Source organism: Epargyreus clarus, unplaced genomic scaffold (genome assembly GCF_041222505.1).
Source record: "Epargyreus clarus isolate Ecla_fem2 unplaced genomic scaffold, WU_Ecla_fem_2.2 ptg000008l, whole genome shotgun sequence".
Classification (NCBI taxonomy): domain Eukaryota; kingdom Metazoa; phylum Arthropoda; class Insecta; order Lepidoptera; family Hesperiidae; genus Epargyreus; species Epargyreus clarus.
Window position 1 is genome coordinate 1,225,329 of NW_027332216.1, and position 17,919 is coordinate 1,243,247.

Sequence of the window (17,919 nt, forward strand, 5' to 3'; positions counted from 1 at the left end):
CAAGTATTGTGTTATTCGTCTTCATTTTCTCGTCATTGCTGACTTATGTGGCGTCATAGTTGCATACAATACAAAATAATATACAGGGTGAATTTTTCAAACGGGCCTTCAGGGCAAAAACCGAAACTATTTTTTTCAAGATGAACTCGTTCGATTCCCGGCTAGGGAAAAGCTATTTTTAAAAAGTAATAATGTAGTTTTAGTTTTTATCAAAATCGGCCTCGTAACTCCTTTCAGCATTTTTCTTTAATTCTTATAGTTTCAGATATGGCCGTAAAGGCCCGTTTGAAAAAATCACTCTGTATATCATATACTAAATTTATATATTTTTTATAATTTACGATTTTCGAACTAATAGCCTTGAGAAATGGTACAAAAATTCAAGTTATGAAGTAGATTGATTTCTTACGCTACATAAACTAACGTATAAAACTTAGAAGCTATTTAAGTATCTGTTGTAGAGTCAACAAAGAATCTCTCGTGTGCCATTACTGATGATCTCATACGTGTCGTCATCTATAATCTTGTACACGTCTTGGCGGTAGTTCTTCAGGTTGTGCAGAAACCGAATGGAGCTCTCCTCGCGTATCTTGGTGATCACGGAGGGCAGGTTCTTCGTTTGGGCTTCGGTCGCCAGAGACGCGTAGTACCGCTCCTGGAACAAGATATACGTCATATAATACAGACACAAGGGGCTCAAATATATTAATCAGCAATATACTTCCAAAGAATGAGGCCTCACAAAACATTATAGGATGTCGATAATATTTTGTAAGGCCTCATCGTAGCAAATGTGTAGAGCCACATCTGAAATATTTAAAATTTTGTTAAAAATAGTGCTATAAGATTACATACACTTCTATTGACTTGTCAAAAGTAAATATAATTCCATGGTATAAATAATCTGAGAACAAAAATAAAATAAAGGAATAAGTAGCTTGTAACAAACAATAAACAAAACATAAATACGCCTGACAAGTGTCCTTTGTATCAAGGCAAATCGATGCAAAGATAACCCTATAACTTCGCTAATTAGATCGTTACCGGCCAGTAATTGTAGGTCTGTTTACATAAATATGCCATTTACAAGTACACCGTTTCAATTTAATGATAAATATAAAATGGTTCTGCAGTACCATTTCCAGTCACTCGGAAATAGTGAAAGGATCGAGACGTGTAGAGCCGAATAAAGAACATTTTCGCAAGTTATCGGAATTCCTGATATCCTGGTACTTCTATTATATTAAATTTAGTTATAATTTATTTTTATTTATATTCTCTGTTGTCAAATAAATTAATATAATAATTGTGTTTTATTTAACCCTACACTATCATATCAATAATAGTAATAGTAAATTAACTTCCGATTTTTAAGTGCTCAAAATTTTAAGATAAATTTTAGACAAAACAATGTCATTTAGGTACACATTATTTGAATATGGATTTTAAGGAAGTCTAACTTAATTAATCTGTAGATCTTTAGATTATATAAATAACTTTTAAGATTTAGTTATAAACTCACGTCACTGTCGTATGACGTATTAAATATTAATTGGATATTTATATTTTATACGTATCTATTTTATGAATGTACAAAATTATTTTTGAGGATTAGGTTTACCGTTTTTAAGACTAATTAAAGTCGTAGCTTAACTTTTTAAACTAAGTTTGGAATGAAATAATAAAAAAATGTTGTTACGCTTATCTACTACTGTTAAGAGTAACAAAATTTTGTAGGTGCGTAGTAAAGAGGGCGGGTCAATTGGGGTCAACTTTATAGTTGAGTAAACCAATCCTATTAAAGCATTTTGTGAAGTAAGTAATATGCATTACCCTATGTAGGGTACAACTTAATTTAAGTTTTTTTTACACAAATTTAGATATAAAGTATTAAAACGTAACATCCTAAGTTGCTATTAAGTTTTATAATATTCGTATACTCACTTAAATAAACGATAATTAAGAATTGCTTTTCTTAAATTATTTAGATAATATTTACCTCCTTAAAGATAAGTATTGTATTGTTATAAAATATTGGCTCGATTTTCGTTACGTTGATATTTAATGTGTTAAATGTTAATAAACAAATAAGAGGGGAAAATAAAATTTTCGACATTATTACGTTATTTATTGGTTACACAAAAATGTGACAATATAAGCATTTTTAACTATTACGAAAATATAATTATAATTGATACGCAGTTTGCTTTATAAGATCCAATATTATTTACTTTTAGCTTTAACAAATTTACGGAATTTAGTTAGTTTTGCACGTAATCTGCGCAGAGAGAATATAACCACTACATGTCTGCGAAATTGTTGAATAGTGGAAATACTAAATAAGATACGTGTAGAGCTGATCTTTCCTCGCCTCGCTCTATTTAGATCAGCTGTACGTAATTTGTAACTACTCGTATTATGATCATGGTCCACTATTTTCGCGGAGACTAACATTTCAGAATATGTATCGGCGAAAAATTACGACATTAGATCTTCTCACATCCTCCTAAGAGGATGTTACTGTGATACCAATTAATGTTACATACATCATTGTTACGTTATAATGCACTCTGTAATTAAAGTACATTACTACAACACAAGGATTATTTCACCTAGCCTTCTGTGATTGATAACTACAATGTATATATGTAACTAACTACATTAAGGATGATGAACTACTAGGCATTGGCGCTATAACAAATGAAGTTTTCCTCATCAATCAAGCGGTAGATGTCGCTCCTGTACATGACGAGGTCATCCAGGAACTTCTGGCTGCTGTCGTTGTGGACCTTGGTGAACACGGGCGGCAGTGGCGACGCGCCACTCTCCAGCGAAAGGGAAATGTAGTAGTCGGCCTGCGCAAGTCGGTCACAACTCACAGTATCACAGAACAGATATCAATAGGCTTTTAGAGTTAAGCCTTGTATTCATTAGGCAACATTTGTTTATAAACTTTTAAGGCGTGTTTATAAACAAGTTTACCGCAAACAATGTTTCTGAAACTTTGCAGTCTACACTTGTCGGATGTTGCTAGGATGTTGCCCGAGGAGATAGTGATGCTCTCTGCTGCTTACGTAATAATTCATAAAAGTGTTAATAGAAAAAAAATGATTTTTATTTTGTAATGTAAAAAATAAACGATTGTAATCTTCTAGTCCTGATTTATTACTAACTACTCAATACTTTCGATACATTCGATCAGACTTATCATAGTGCATCGCATAGTACACCACAGTTTTTTTATTTTCTGAATGAATACTGTGAGCGTAAAATATGCATCTTGGGGTCTACCTCCTTTTGCAAAATATTCAATTCTGCAGCAATATCGGCCCAAACATCATTTTTTAAATTTATTTTATTGTCTTTATTTGAGACATCCCAAAGTATATTATACTGTTGATAAAGCTCGTTGGACCACACTATTTCCATGTTTATAAACAAGCGCAACATACGTCCACATCTGTCAACTTCTGTTTATAAACTAAATGTTTCGTCTTGCTCCCCATTCAACGTGGGGAGCACAGCAACATGTTTCAGAAACAATGTTTCATCACCTTTTGTTTATAAACTGTTTACAGAGATGATGAAACATTGATAAACACTGTTTATAAACAGTGTTTATAAACAAATGTTGCCTAATGAATACAAGGCTTTATGAAGCCCTGGGAATTCGGAGCGTGAAGCTGTTTTAAATAATTTGAAAAAGTTATGTCTTTTTGGATAGATGCCAAGAAACAAGTAGTAAATTGCTATAGTTGTGGTAAATTAAATTAGTACTTTATGTAAAAAAATAATTAATAGGTAATTCTTCTAATATTTTTTTATCTGGTCTACCCGGTTGAAAATTTTCTGTTACAAGTGGTAAATAAATATACAATAACTTTGATATATAGCATAATGTTATATTGATATCTTTTCTGTGATAATAATGAAGCAGATTCGTGTAAAATGGAAAAGTTACATTCGCTAGAGCTTATAGGGCTTTCGTCCGTCTTCGATGGCAAAGATCGAAATTCATATTACCTATCATATATTGATAAAGGCCGTTATCGACTTCGAACATCATAATTATTTAGATGAGTTCCTTGTCCATATAATCTGATGACATATTGATTGTCTATCAGTCATTCTAACTACGCTCTCAACGCCCTGTCACGGATAATTTCCTTTTCTATGACCCGATTGGTATGGATGTACAGTTCCGCAAAACAGAAATCTCGATGTGGTTTCCACGTCGTGCGCCAATAAATAACCTCCTTGTATGGAATTAGACCGCACTCTTTTTGTTCATGTTAGCCTTATACGACGCCCGGCAATCGCATACACGTTTCCGGTTTTTCTTCCTAGCTTTTGAATAAATTACGGTTTAACTTGGAACTTCGAAAACGCATTACAGCTTTCATTAATAGTAATAAAACATGGATTTGTAGGAATTTTGGCAATAGTACTTAGAATACAATATTGGGTACGAAAATTCGTAATATTTCTTTGAACTTTCCTTAAAATAAAATTGAAATTTACGGCTCCACTACTTATACAACACATTTCGTCTTCTTATTTTTTTAAGTTTTTAATTTCGTAATTGATTATTATCAGTTGAACGCTTAGCTAATAGATCGTTAGGTTACAAGCTTTTTTAATTTTTTTAAATACCTAGGTACCCGTCATCGTTACTTCTTTATTTGTATATTCGATCCATATTTTTATATCTTTTTCGATTATTTCACTCCTAATAGTCGCAAAAATAATTTAATCTCACTCAGTTACTTCCTGAGGAACTTTCTCTATAGTTTCTAACTTTCTATTGCGAGGAAGACAGGGTTGTTGGGGATCGCAGTCTCCAAAGGGGTTGAACTTTGGTTGGGCTGTTCTCAAGAAGATATGCAAGTGTCACCAAGTAACATTAAAATTAAAAATAAATTACAATATATAATACCAACCAGGTAGTAATAGAAAGCTCGAGTGCTTACCTGATCGGGCCCCATCATATGTGCCTGCCGTTTGGTATAGCCCCGCGCCGCACGTTCTTTCTTTTCTTCTTCCCAGTGTTCCGTCATCTCTTCAGAAGAAGGCAGCTTAAAGGTTCCATTCATCGACCTCACGTAATAGCGCACCTGTAAAATTAAACCTTGTAAGTTATAGTAGCCTGGTAGTTTAGTAGGAATGACACTGTAACTGTAACCTACTTACTACAAAAGTTAAATTAGCTACCAAAAGTAACCGATGACAATTGTTTGCGTTTCAATAACTCCCGATAAATAGAAATTTTAACTTTTACTCAATTACGTTAGTATACACATACCTACCTATACTCGACATCTATGCCACGTGATCATTTCAAGTACGAATCATACCTTGGTGGACGAATAGCTAAACTAAAGAAAGCTTAATTCTGTGAATGAGGTCCTAGTCCTTAGTAACTATAATTACCTGCAGATCAAACATAGAGAAGGCACACACGTAGTAGGGGACACCGATGAAACACATGCTCGGGTGATTAATGTTGACGAGGTGCTTGTACAGCGGCTCCACGCAGTTGTCTTCCACCGACACGTCGCACGATTCGTGAAGGAACGGGAAGTTGTACAGGTATCCTGCGTTATAATTGCAAAACATTAATAAACCTACAACCAACAATTCAAACTATTTTTTTGACATGTACCTCAATAATACAAATACATGTAAGTAGTGTACATACGTTTGAAGAACCCGATTTTTTATTTCCAGACATGTCCTTTTTCAAACAAGACGTAATATTTACAAACTTACCGGTGCATAGAAAAACGACATCCACTTCTTCTTGACTCCCATCTTGGAACACCGCAGTGCTACCATCCAGCCGCACTACATCTGGCTTCTGAACTAAGTTGTCTGGGAACACGGTCTTGGGCTGCTCCTTCAAGTGGTGGCTAAGCACGACCCTCGGGGTGACACTGGTGATTTCCAGAGCGATGTCCATCCCAGAAGGTCCGGCTCCAACTACCAACACCCGCTTACCGGTGAATACTTCAGGTACCCGGTAGTCATGACTGTGCAGAACATCACCTGTAATAAATTTTACTCTGTTTCACCTTTTCGCAGAAATCTTTGTATTTATTTATCATATTGAACTGTTTTTGAAAGTACATTTCATCATTGTAAATTATTTTTGTTAAGAAATATTTATTTTACTAACACACTACTTGCCCCTGTGCGTAGGGGTAATAACTTACGCAAGTAATCGTAAGCAACATAGGGTAACTCTTGTATCGCAAGTACTAGACATACATAAACTTACTATACACAGATATTACAAATATATTTATTAAATTAAAAAATTAAGGTACCTTGGAATTTTTTTAGTCCTGGTATATTCGGTATGAACGGCGTGTTGTAATGTCCGTTGCACACGAAAATGTAGTCGTATTCTTTTGTTTCCGAAACACCATTATTAAGGTTTTTATAGGTCACATCCCACAGCTCCCCTGAGGGCCCTTGTTTAGGTATCACTAGTTGTACGTGGTGTTTAAACTGAAATTTATAAAGAATAAATTGCTTCACGTTGCAATTACACGTCATCCGGTTATTGTAATTAAATGAGGGTATTTAGTTTAATTCATACAAAATAAAAAAAGCAAATGACATTCAAATTACAATTACCTATATTTACATTAATGTTACTGATAACGTTTCATTTAATTCATTAGTTTAAATTAACGAGCATGCAATGTAAAACCTGTGCCAAATTACTACTTTTTAGATGAACTATTAATTCTAGCGTGATTTAATTTAACTCACTTTGATGTGTTGCGTGATGCCATGTTTGTCAGCATAAAGTTGCAAAAATGCCAGCATGTCTTTTGCTGGCAGGTAGGATTTGTCACTTTCTGGAATTGGGAAGTCGGGGAAACCCATGATTTCCTTTGGAAGGTTGGTTCTGGAATACATAATTTACAAAATATCTCTATAATTTATTAATTAATAATTAATAATTTAGTAGTTCAGCGATTCGACAAAGGCATCATAAACTGCTGGGAGTCCGCAAACATATATCATTTCAAGAACCAATGAAGTGGTCCATAGACGTACTCTCGTCGGGCGCTATTGCCCTGATACCCTGTGACCTCGCGCGTGTCGTAAACGTCTCGACGTCGGAAAAATAAGTAAAACAACAGATAATTTGAACACGATCTTGAATTGATAAAAGTATCGATTAATACATATAAGTAAATATCCATTAGCATCCAAGTACACGGAACTAGAATCACCTATCAGAGGCGTCAATGACCGCAATTTAACTTTGCAGATTGTACTTTTGCATTAGACGAATCATAACGAAAGATTCTACTGAATATTCTGTAGTTTCAAAAGTACGTTAGCTTGATTTTCTAAATATTTTAATGTGACATTCTTACAATCTTTATTTTCACTAAAATTTAAAATTTACCTTAAACTTTTATACATGCTAGTGTGAATGGGCAGTCCAAAGTCGTCATATCCGACAGTCTCTGTGTACACCCAAGTGCCGCCGAGTTGCGCGCCTTGTTCTAGCACATCGACTTGCGCCACGCTCGGCTCTACCAGGAGATGACGAGCCGAGCAGAGCCCAGCCGCTCCGGCACCGATCACGCACACGCGAGCCATCTGAAAATAGACAGAGAAGGTATTATGCTATCATAGACGTTAGTAACAGAGATAGAAAACACATAGGATGAAAAACTTACGAATTATTAGAACAGATAGAGATGGATTTATTTTATAACTTACACCATAAATTATCAAAGATTACTCGCTCCTAACAAGAAAATGTAACCTTTTGACAATTGTCACTGTCATCTACTTTCGTGTTTAAAAAATATTAAAAAAATGTAGTTTTTTAGATCATTTACGAATTAAACGATATTTCTTCGCACCTTTTCTTCGAATTCGTGTTTTAACTGCGCATGTCGGCATTGTTCCGCGAAAATTACACTATGACAGCCATTAAACGGCTGACAGAATTGTCAGCCGTTTAAGTCATTTTATGGCTTCCTTCAATTACAAGGCGGTGAGATATCTATACTTATCTATTGCTTACACGTAAATAATGACTTTCTTCTATATTTGCGTTTGTGTTGAAAGAAATACAGTAGATATATTTTTTTCAATACAATGAATGTCAGGGGAAAGTGAGAGAGTACGAGGGAAAGAAGTTTTAACTTCTTCTACTCTAATAAATATTTCTATTTTCTATTTATTAAAAAAAAATCATCCTAATCAGTAACGTTCAAATTCAAAGATCTTTGGAATATGTATTGCATAAAAACGCAAAAATAGTCAATGCAGACTAATTTTGAACAGACTTTTACCTTGACTTATAGGAATAGTACTTCCATTAATTTCATTAATATTTATTAATAAAAAAGATTATTTTCTTACCAATGAACTGTGTAAATTGTACACAAATATATGTGCTAAAGTCATTAGCCTTAAACATCTTTGGAGAGAAACAGACACAATAACAAAAATGTTTTGAAAATATGCTCATTTTTCACGGATCACGGCCAACTTCCTACCAGTGATAAAACGAATCATCTAATTTATGTCAACATACGCCAGAACTTGGCAACTGTTATCTTGTATTTGTGTCTTTAATAATAATAGTAAATTATAGTTTATTATGTAATAAAGTTCAAGTATCGATTTGCAACTAACAAATCGATTGTTGATCGCCGCAAACAACAATTTTCAATATAACCATTTCTATACTTTTTTGTATAAATTAAGATGTGTATATATTTTGTTTTTAGAAAGCAAAAGATTGTGCTTAAATTAACGATGCTTAAGTTAAGTTTTAACTGGCAAAATTTAAACGCTTTCTACACACTCCCAGCCCCACACTAGGATTCCCTGTGTTGTGGGTGCCATGGACACACACAGAGACAAATACACAAACACCCAGACACAGAAACAGAAATCCAAATTCATCATTTAAATATCTGTCTGGCCGGGGATCGAACCCGGGACCCTTTGCGCGTCAGACCGGTATGGTGACCGCTCCACCACGCGGGTCGTCATAAGTTATTTATAATCTCTTCCATTTATTAATTTTTCAATACGGAACTACGGAACTCTATTACGGAAGTAGGTACCTATTATTTTACTATATCTAGAGGTTACAGACTTTTGTTTAGTTTATTCTGAATATTACTATTATAGCTATAAGTATATGCGAACCGTTAATTAAGTTATCCTTTTGTTGCATGATTACATGCGGTACAGTTTAAACGAGGTAGAGTTACTGGAGTTGTTTTCAAACGACCTCTTCATAAAAGACATGTTTCGCAAGTCTGTAATTAAAAATTATCGCAAAAGATTAAAAATGCAGGAAATCGAAGTGTTTGCTGTCATAATTGCATACAGATAGAAACATCATTTACTCGTCACGTGAACAAAAAAGCCACTTGTAAGGAAAAGGAAATTACCATTCACGGAGACCCTGTTTGGTATGAATATGTTACACGAAGGCTGCCCTTTATTAGTATGACTAGTAATAATACGATACAACAGTTTATATAAAATAAAACAATGTTATAAAATACAATAATATTAAAGATTTTAGGGCGAGTTTGAAACTGAATTATAATTTAGTCTGTAAGAACAACTGTATATACTCGTAGCTACTGCATGAGTGTTGCTGTAGTGTGTGGCGAATCCTTGTTTTTAGAATTAACCGTTAATTATTTCTATGACCGACTTTACAAGGAACCCGAATCATTTTACCCTGAGGGCAGCCATGACTTACCTTTAAGTGGATACAGCGTATACTCATTTTCTATTTCAATTTCTTAAATATTACCGATAATCTTAAAATATTTCAAGTATAACTTAATATAACTTATTTACCGAAATCAAAATTGGTTTTAAAAGCGTGTGTAATAAGCTTGTTGTAAGTACGTTAACGTTTACATTGTAAACAAAAACATGCGTCGATTGGTACGTAAACAAGAAATTTTATGAGAACAACATTAATCGGTCATTTATTCCGCTGCGGGGCAAGGCAATGGGTCACTCCTCATAAACCTTGAGACCCACACTGGTATAAAGAATGGTCCCAGACTTGGGATTACTGAGATCATTGGATCTGAAATCTATGTTTCAAAATTCACTTTGTTGTATTGGTAGAATGTATTATCATTTTGTTGCTAATTTAACGTTGAATCTTGTTTTATTATAACTATTATTGATTTCTTTCTGAATTTTGTAACGTAGGCCTACATATCTTATTTTGATGTATGTAGGGATTAACTACCTATATACTTTACTTAGTATGTAATAGTTACGAAAAATAGACCGAACGAAACATTAACGGATTGTTATAAAACTGTTGTCAGATAAATGATCACAATTATTAAACTAAGTTTAAGATTTAAAGTAAAAGAGTTCATACATTTTAGCGTATTAAACATAAATATGACAAATAGTGTATCATCTATTTACTGAAGATATATAGCATTAATAGTCAATAACTAATAATAGCTAATAAGGACGTATAAGTTACTTAACTAGAAATAATAAACAAGAGAATCAATCATAATGGCCACTGATACGAAGCGAATTTATCCAGATTTCACGTAACATTCCTTATATAAATCCGTATTCTACGTATTAAACTCGTAAGAGAAGATGGGTTTCTTGTTATTGACAGTAAACAACGGTTTATTGCTCAGTTTATCGTGTAAACAAATTAAATATCTAGAGACAATGTAGCACTTTACCCTTCCTCTAACGCCCCGCAAATTTCGACTATCGTGAAAATTCGTTTTGTAATTTGTTAGAACCTAATCGATATTAAGGATATTTTTATTTATCCGGAAATAGGTACTAGCTACACAAGTATAGATTGTGTTTGCTTGCAGAGTCGCTTTGTTGTGATAGCAGAGAGACTTAGGTAAACGAGGGATACCTACAGGTACTTCTTTAACTAGGGACCTCGATCTAATATGGGGTTTATTATTGTAGATTACTTGGCTGCAGTGAACGCTTACCACTAGGTGAACTGTATGCTCGTTTTCTTCTTTAATTTCATAATACAATCTACCCTGGTTTCACACTGGGTTTGACATGAGTAGCATTACTACAAGCGCGGTCAGGATTTAAACTCACGACCTCATAAACGAAGTCAAGGCGCTAACCACTGCACTATACGATAAAAGGGCGAAGATCATAAATATGTTGTTAATGTTACCAAATAAATTGTAGGTATCGATGTAAAAATGCGGTCATTGACTGGATGAAATAGATATTGTAAATGCTCACTTATAACGTCTTTGCGATTGTATTAATATGTCGCTTATGTAGGATATCTTGATATACATATATGGTATACGTAATACTTATATGTTTACACAATCTGTGTCATAAGCTTTGATTTTTTCATTAGTATTTGTACTATGTACATAGCTAGGTACGTTGCGTTGCGTTTGTATAGTACTGTCATCCGCGCATATTTACCTACTTGCGTGTGTTTTTTTTTTCATTCTTTGTATCAATAAATTTAATAAGCGTTGGATTTAATTATACTTTCCTTGTGTTGTCAATAAAAGAAACGAACATTTTTAATTTATCTAAAGCTTTTAAAGAATTAATAAGATTCAGTGTGATTTTAATATTTTTCAGAGTATTCTTTTAACATGAGAATAAGGAACTTTGGTGTTTAACTGCCCGCAGCATCCTAACTTCCACAGGTGTTCGATTTTTTATGGATAGATCAATTTTTTTATGAATTTATTGGAGATCGGAACAATTATTTATAACTTTGTGGAGAAGACAAGCATTGTAGATTTTCTTTATTTTATTATATTAATTTCATGAAAAATGGAAAATATATGGAAAACATCAATTGTTAACACCAGGAATTTATTTATTAGAAATTGTTGAATATGTAACAAATTTTAATTTATTTTATTGTTTATTAAATTCTGAGTATTTTTGATTAATCGAAATTAATTAATTTGTGATCACACATACCTCCTGTTTGTTTTTTATTCCGAAAATCGAAATCGCTGGATACACAACACTTCACTTGATGACTGTACTAGGCAGCGAGAAATAGCCGGTAGTAGTAGATCACCTCTGTTCCTGTACTGCCTGTATAATGTGTGACGTTCCGAGCGCAAATGTGCGCCCTCCGGCCGCCCCTGACGTTTTATGTTGTCCGCAACGTCAGCGAATGCGATTGTAGTAAAAATAAACTAACTACAAAAAATTAATTATATCAAGGGTTAATAGAAATTTTACATTTTCCTTATATTTTCAAACCATAACATGACCTAAATACGAAAAGTTAAAAAAAAGACTTAAAATATAGTTATTTTTTGTCACATTATATTCTAAAAAAAGTAATAAACTGATAACAATAATTCCTGTGTTGTTTTATATAGGAAAAACATGTAGACCTAGATACGTAAACTAGTAGTTGGATAAATGATATTCATGTGTCTAATTTGTGAGAAAAACTAAAAATATATAACGGCAGATAGTGGACATCCTTAATGGATTGATTTGACATAGTATCCACTAACATAAGTAAGAGACCATTCATATGTTAGTGGATACATAGTGGGATAGTGGAGATATAGTATGCACTATTCTATCTTAACATTGATCTGCGAATTACGCTTTATATAACTGCGTTTTATTTATGGTACTATTTGGATCCTGGAAAATCTATATACCAAGGCCACATAGCCACATAAGATTATGATGAACGAGTGTCATCTTGGTTGTGTACAGTCGCGCCTACATTCCATAGCGCGTGGGCACGTGATAGTGCAAGCGTCGTGGTCGTTGCATCATGCGTTCGATCCAACATTTCTAACACCTTGTGTAGAACTACTACATGTGTACACGTTTCGGGACAATCCTAGATAAAGAAATGCGATATAAGATAGGTACTTACATTGCAGAATAAAATTATGTAATTAAATATAATGTAATAGTAGTAGTGATAGTACGATAGTGACTATATCTTTGATTAAATAATTTGTATGAGTTTGCAATATTTACTTTAAAGCTATTTGTAGACAAATCAATAAGGGTTATTTTCCATATAATTATAACTCCGTATCAGGATTCCATGATTCCAGAGTAGGGGGTATCATGAACTCACCCTTAGACTAGTATGTGACACCAAGTCCTAAAACAGAAACTATACCTACTTGTTATAATTATGTATTTTATTACCTACCTATATTTATATTTCATAATATATCAAGCAAATGATAAGAGATCTAATGAGTAATCTGCGTCGATTCACTAGTATTAGACTCTACATTTTCCGTTACGTTCATTTCAATCGGAATAAAACAGTGTAAACATATATTTTAATATGACTTGTGTAGTAAAACAGTAATCTACCTCGGTAAGATTTGGTAAGATTCAAAGTAGATAGTGCCATGAATTAAAGTGAGATACATAATTTTATCCCGAATTCTAACTGTAAAAGTTGGTACTATTACTCTAATGTTTTACGTTACGTACGCTAGAATAGGCAAACGCAATGTGATGTATGGATTGCGTTTAGGTGATTGCAGCCAAATGATGGTTATTAGTAGCACCTAAGTAGAATTATAAGGGTTTTTGTCATAGACACAATATTTTAATAGACGCTAAATTTCTGGCGACATGTTGTTTGTTTTTTCATTGAGTAAAATACCTGTACCAAGTGTGTTCGCCAAGAACAAGGCATAATTGAAATTAGGTTCACATACCGTACAGAGCTAGAATTAGATTGTCAAAAAATGTAATCCAGCTTAAGAGTATGATATTTCGTAAAAGGTGACGGCTACATAACTATTATTTATATTTCCGTCTCTCTCACACCGGAAGCGATCTAATGCAATTTGTCTTTCCAGTTTCGTCATTAACGTAACCATTTTATAAAGACCCGCTCACACACCTTCTCTCAACAAGTTAGCATAGCGAGGGAAGTTATCGTGGCTCAAGTTACGTGTGTGCCGACCAGGCGATCACGAGTTTGCAAGAGGTTGAAGTAGGGCAACTAGTAAATAACAGACTATTGATGCTTGCGAAATTTGCTAGTCTATCGTGTTTGAAGTTTATCAATAATCTTAAATACAAACATAAAAAATATGCTTAAATTTAAATTTCTTTGTAACGTATTCAGATAAAGTAATAAATAGGCATGAAATAGGCGTGCGTATTTTGCGTGTGCGTATAATTCAGCATTACAATAATTATTTAATGTTTAATTTACTCACTAAATTCAATAAATTCATTGGGATTATTTTACTTTATTAATAAGAAAAAATGTAACAAAATCTTCAACTTTGAAGTAAACGCAGCCACATTCAATTAAAATAATCAAATTATGAGACTATTTTATTCATATATTTGTTTCGATTTGTTTCAATTGTCATTTTTCTGGGTTAAAGCTACTATGATTGATACTTTGATTGAGTGGTCTTTAGAAAGTCCAAATTGTGCTCATACATAAAAGGTACCTACTCTATCTATAAACCGGCAACGGTGACCAAAGCTATCCCTCCCTTCCAGCCCATAGTCTTCTTGTCCCGGCTGAGCCTTAGACTCTCCTCCCACACCGGGTGAAGCTGTACAGGTCGCTAGGGCCAACAGTAACTACGCAAATCGAAAAAAAAATCTATCTATAATTTTCACCATAGTGAAAGAATGCAGTAAAATTTCTACTTAATAAATAAAGATATATTATGTATAAGAGTATATCGCTCAAGGCCGTCTGTTGCAAAAATGTTTTCAATTAATTATCTGAATAAAAATAATGATGATAGGTACAACTTCATTATTTGTAAAAAAAGCTTATAGATAGCAAGTTACGGATTGTTGTAAATTATTATTATTATAGTAGTTATTGTTTATTTAAATCAATGAAATTGAATAGAAAGTTTCTTCGCGCGGCGCCGGTTTTAAATTTGTATATAGAAATTATATATTGTTTTGGAAATTGGTTACGAATCAAATCTCTTTCAAATTCAGTATTACAAGTAGTAGTAAACGCTAATTCTCGGCGGACAAAGTATTGTTAACGAGGTATTGCTTTTCAGCTTAGAAATGTGTTTTTTTGTCTATTAAATATGAACATAAGTATGTACTTAAGTAGTAATTTTGTTTATCTGTTCAGTTTAATTGGTCACAGTATGCACTGCGGAAGATTTTCCATGCATATAAATACCGTATTCCCTGGAAGTTTCGTCAGAAAATGTTATTGCTACTTTGAAAAATCGTTATCAAGATATTGCTCTGACCGCCTAAATACATACTTGTAATAATATTCCTTGAATTATTACTTCCTACGATTTTCATATGAATTATCCATAGGAACCAATTAAATACGTGGAGTTGAGTCTACCTGGTATTTGGTACCTATTATATTAAATGTCGTAACTTGTTATGGCAGTTTCATTGAAATAATATGACGCGCTTACAAGAACTCATTTCAATATAGTTATGGACAAGCGGAAAATACCTTTTACAATATTTTTAAGCTAAAGCTAATTGTTAGTATTTTAACAAGTTAGTACTAGATACTATGTTTCTTTTTAGGTACCTGAAATACTAAATACTTAAGTTTGCTCGAGTAACATAGGTAATCTGCGTATTGGCTTACTTGGTGAAGAAGAAAAATATATTAACAGACATTTTTCTAGCTTTATGAAGGATAAACTATATGGTAGCTTTTAACTACATTTAATGCGACAATAATACCCGAAAGACAGATAAGTAGGTATGTAAGAGTATCATTATTACCTATTTACTAAAATTTGACCGCTTAATTCAGTATCAAAATTCGGCCAACTATTATTATCTACTACTATTATTGTTGTTATAATTATAGTCATATTAAAACACTCGAGACTCCCGACTAAAGGCCTCCAACAATATCTGTGTATCAAATATGATCGAATTTCAAAATGTATAAATTAGGAATGTCTTGGGTGATTGTCTGTGTTCATGATTTTCTATCGATAATTTGTTTGTGAAGATTATTTTTATTTTATTTTTTTAAATAATATTTTGACCTATCGAATTGATAGCTCGAAGTCGGCAATAGCTCGTACATACAATCAGTACTTACACTCAGTTTATGAGTTAAATCAAAACATGTCTGTTTGTTCAAATAGTAATACATGACCTACATAATGTCCCGTGTTATAAATCTATATATAAAATGACGTAAGTCATGTTGTAAGTACAGGGTTGTTATTTAACTAACAACTTACAACCTTCTGCATAATCATTTACTAGAAATAACTGGTAACGTAATTATATTTATTTATTAATGACAATGTTAATAAGATGATTACATACACATCACCAGGGCTATATGAACGTACAACGATTTAAAAATATTTAACATAGCTCTTGCAGTTGTATAAGTACCTACCTGCACGTACCTAACTACGAGACAAAATATTGTTTTATTTCTTTACGTTATTTGAAATTAAATAAAATTCTAGAAATGGGTCGTTTTTTCTAGAATTGACGTCATGTTGACGATGTACAACATAATACATACCTAATAATATAGTAATGACGTAATTTGATAACAAAATGCCGTCACTAATTATAAATTAGACAAAAGTGGAATCATAATAAACATATAAGTGGATGGCTTTAAACTATCTAGATATTCGAGATTGTTGAGAAGCGCATGTACCTTTTACTGTTGTTAAATGGTGCAACCGTGTCAATATAATGTTCCCCTCATGTTTAACTTTTTCGTTCGTTGTCTTTTTATTTGTTTCCAATTTCTTTTATAAACGTAATAAAGATTACTGGGACTAGTACGGCATCCTGGGATAAGTGGACACTTCGTACCTACTTCGAAGTTTTTCTTATTTTAAAGGCATCAACACACTGGGTTTTTACGATTCCGCAATTGAGCAGCGTCAATGGAAGATAGGTAGGTATTTATTATTTTTTTTAATATTGTAAATAAGTCGACATATCAAGTACCTACAATAAAACAAAATATCTGAATTGATAAGCACCAAAATGTAAAGAACTATACTGTTGGCGTATTTACAATAAAAATATAAGAATCGCCTGCACCTAATGAGCAAGCAAATATTGCTTAGACAAGTAAAGTGCAACATAGGAAAGTGGGTTAGTACTTAGTAGTAAATGCTAACATGGTAGATGTTCCATAAATAGTTAAAGTCTTCAACGCCAGATGATCCAATTCTTAGACTAAAGTCAAAGGGTATGAATACTCATCCTATACTTGCATACCTTTGCTTAAATTTAAATATTTTAACGTCTGTGCTATAGGTACAGAAGAGCGTGGCTTCGCGCAACATGAATGCTTATACACAGGTACATTCTTAAACGATTCTTGAAGTAAGATGACAAGAATTTAATCATTATACTCATGCAACGTCGAATGATTAATAATATCATAGATTCCTTCCTATACCAGATACAACCGATTAATTCTGTTTCGATATAGAGGTTATCGGGCGTCCACGCACGGTCCCAGGTTCGACCCAATTAAACATCGTGTGCAATTCGATAAGACAATAGGCATGCGTTATATAATTTAGCCGTTAAATAAGTGAACAACTTTGTTGCAATCAATGACATATTGGTGAACCGTGTTAAAAGAATGCATTATCTGGATAAACACGTATTGTTGCGTATGTAGAGTAGGTATACCTACTTATCAAATGTAGAAATTTGGTTATCTGTAACAGGATATATTATGTTTTGTAGTTTCTATCTGAAAGTATGTTACAAATGTGTGTAAGTTCTGTTAATATTATTCATATTTTTTCTAAATTTCTAAAAAAAGAAGAAAAAATGTCATACAACTTTGTAAAACACACATTGAATTCAAATGGCTTATGTTATAAATAAAATAAAAATAGCGTTCTGGTAGGTTCTGTGTTCTCAAAATAACTA

The 17,919-nt window shown here is 33.1% G+C and overlaps 1 protein-coding gene across 2 annotated transcripts; it reads right to left on the reverse strand.

Moving 5' to 3' along the window:
- Window positions 1-31: 31 nt before the first annotated feature.
- Window positions 32-12,151, reverse strand: Fmo-1 (Flavin-containing monooxygenase 1). Of its 2 annotated transcripts, none has more exons than XM_073075533.1 (8): window positions 11,989-12,151; window positions 7,427-7,623; window positions 6,778-6,916; window positions 6,327-6,510; window positions 5,770-6,045; window positions 5,431-5,594; window positions 4,971-5,114; window positions 32-655 (listed from the first exon to the last, which is right to left on the reverse strand). In XM_073075533.1, exons 2-8 carry the CDS (start codon window positions 7,621-7,623, stop codon window positions 464-466), a joined length of 1,296 nt encoding a protein of 431 aa, XP_072931634.1. In that variant the 5' UTR covers window positions 11,989-12,151; the 3' UTR covers window positions 32-463. The 2 variants fall into 2 exon arrangements, with proteins under 2 accessions (XP_072931634.1, XP_072931635.1); XM_073075534.1 differs by lacking the exon at window positions 32-655 and adding an exon at window positions 2,115-2,855.
- Between the last annotated feature and the right edge of the window lie 5,768 nt (window positions 12,152-17,919).

Coding starts and splice junctions, on each gene's coding strand:
- Fmo-1 (XM_073075533.1), bottom strand. CDS start 7,623: ATGGCTCGCGTGTGCGTGATCGGTGCCGGAGCGGCTGGGCTCTGCTCG. Junction 5,595..5,769: donor TGTCGTTTTTCTATGCACCG/GTAAGTTTGTAA, acceptor ATTATAACGCAG/GATACCTGTACAACTTCCCG. Junction 656..4,970: donor ATATGATGGGGCCCGATCAG/GTAAGCACTCGA, acceptor ATCTTGTTCCAG/GAGCGGTACTACGCGTCTCT.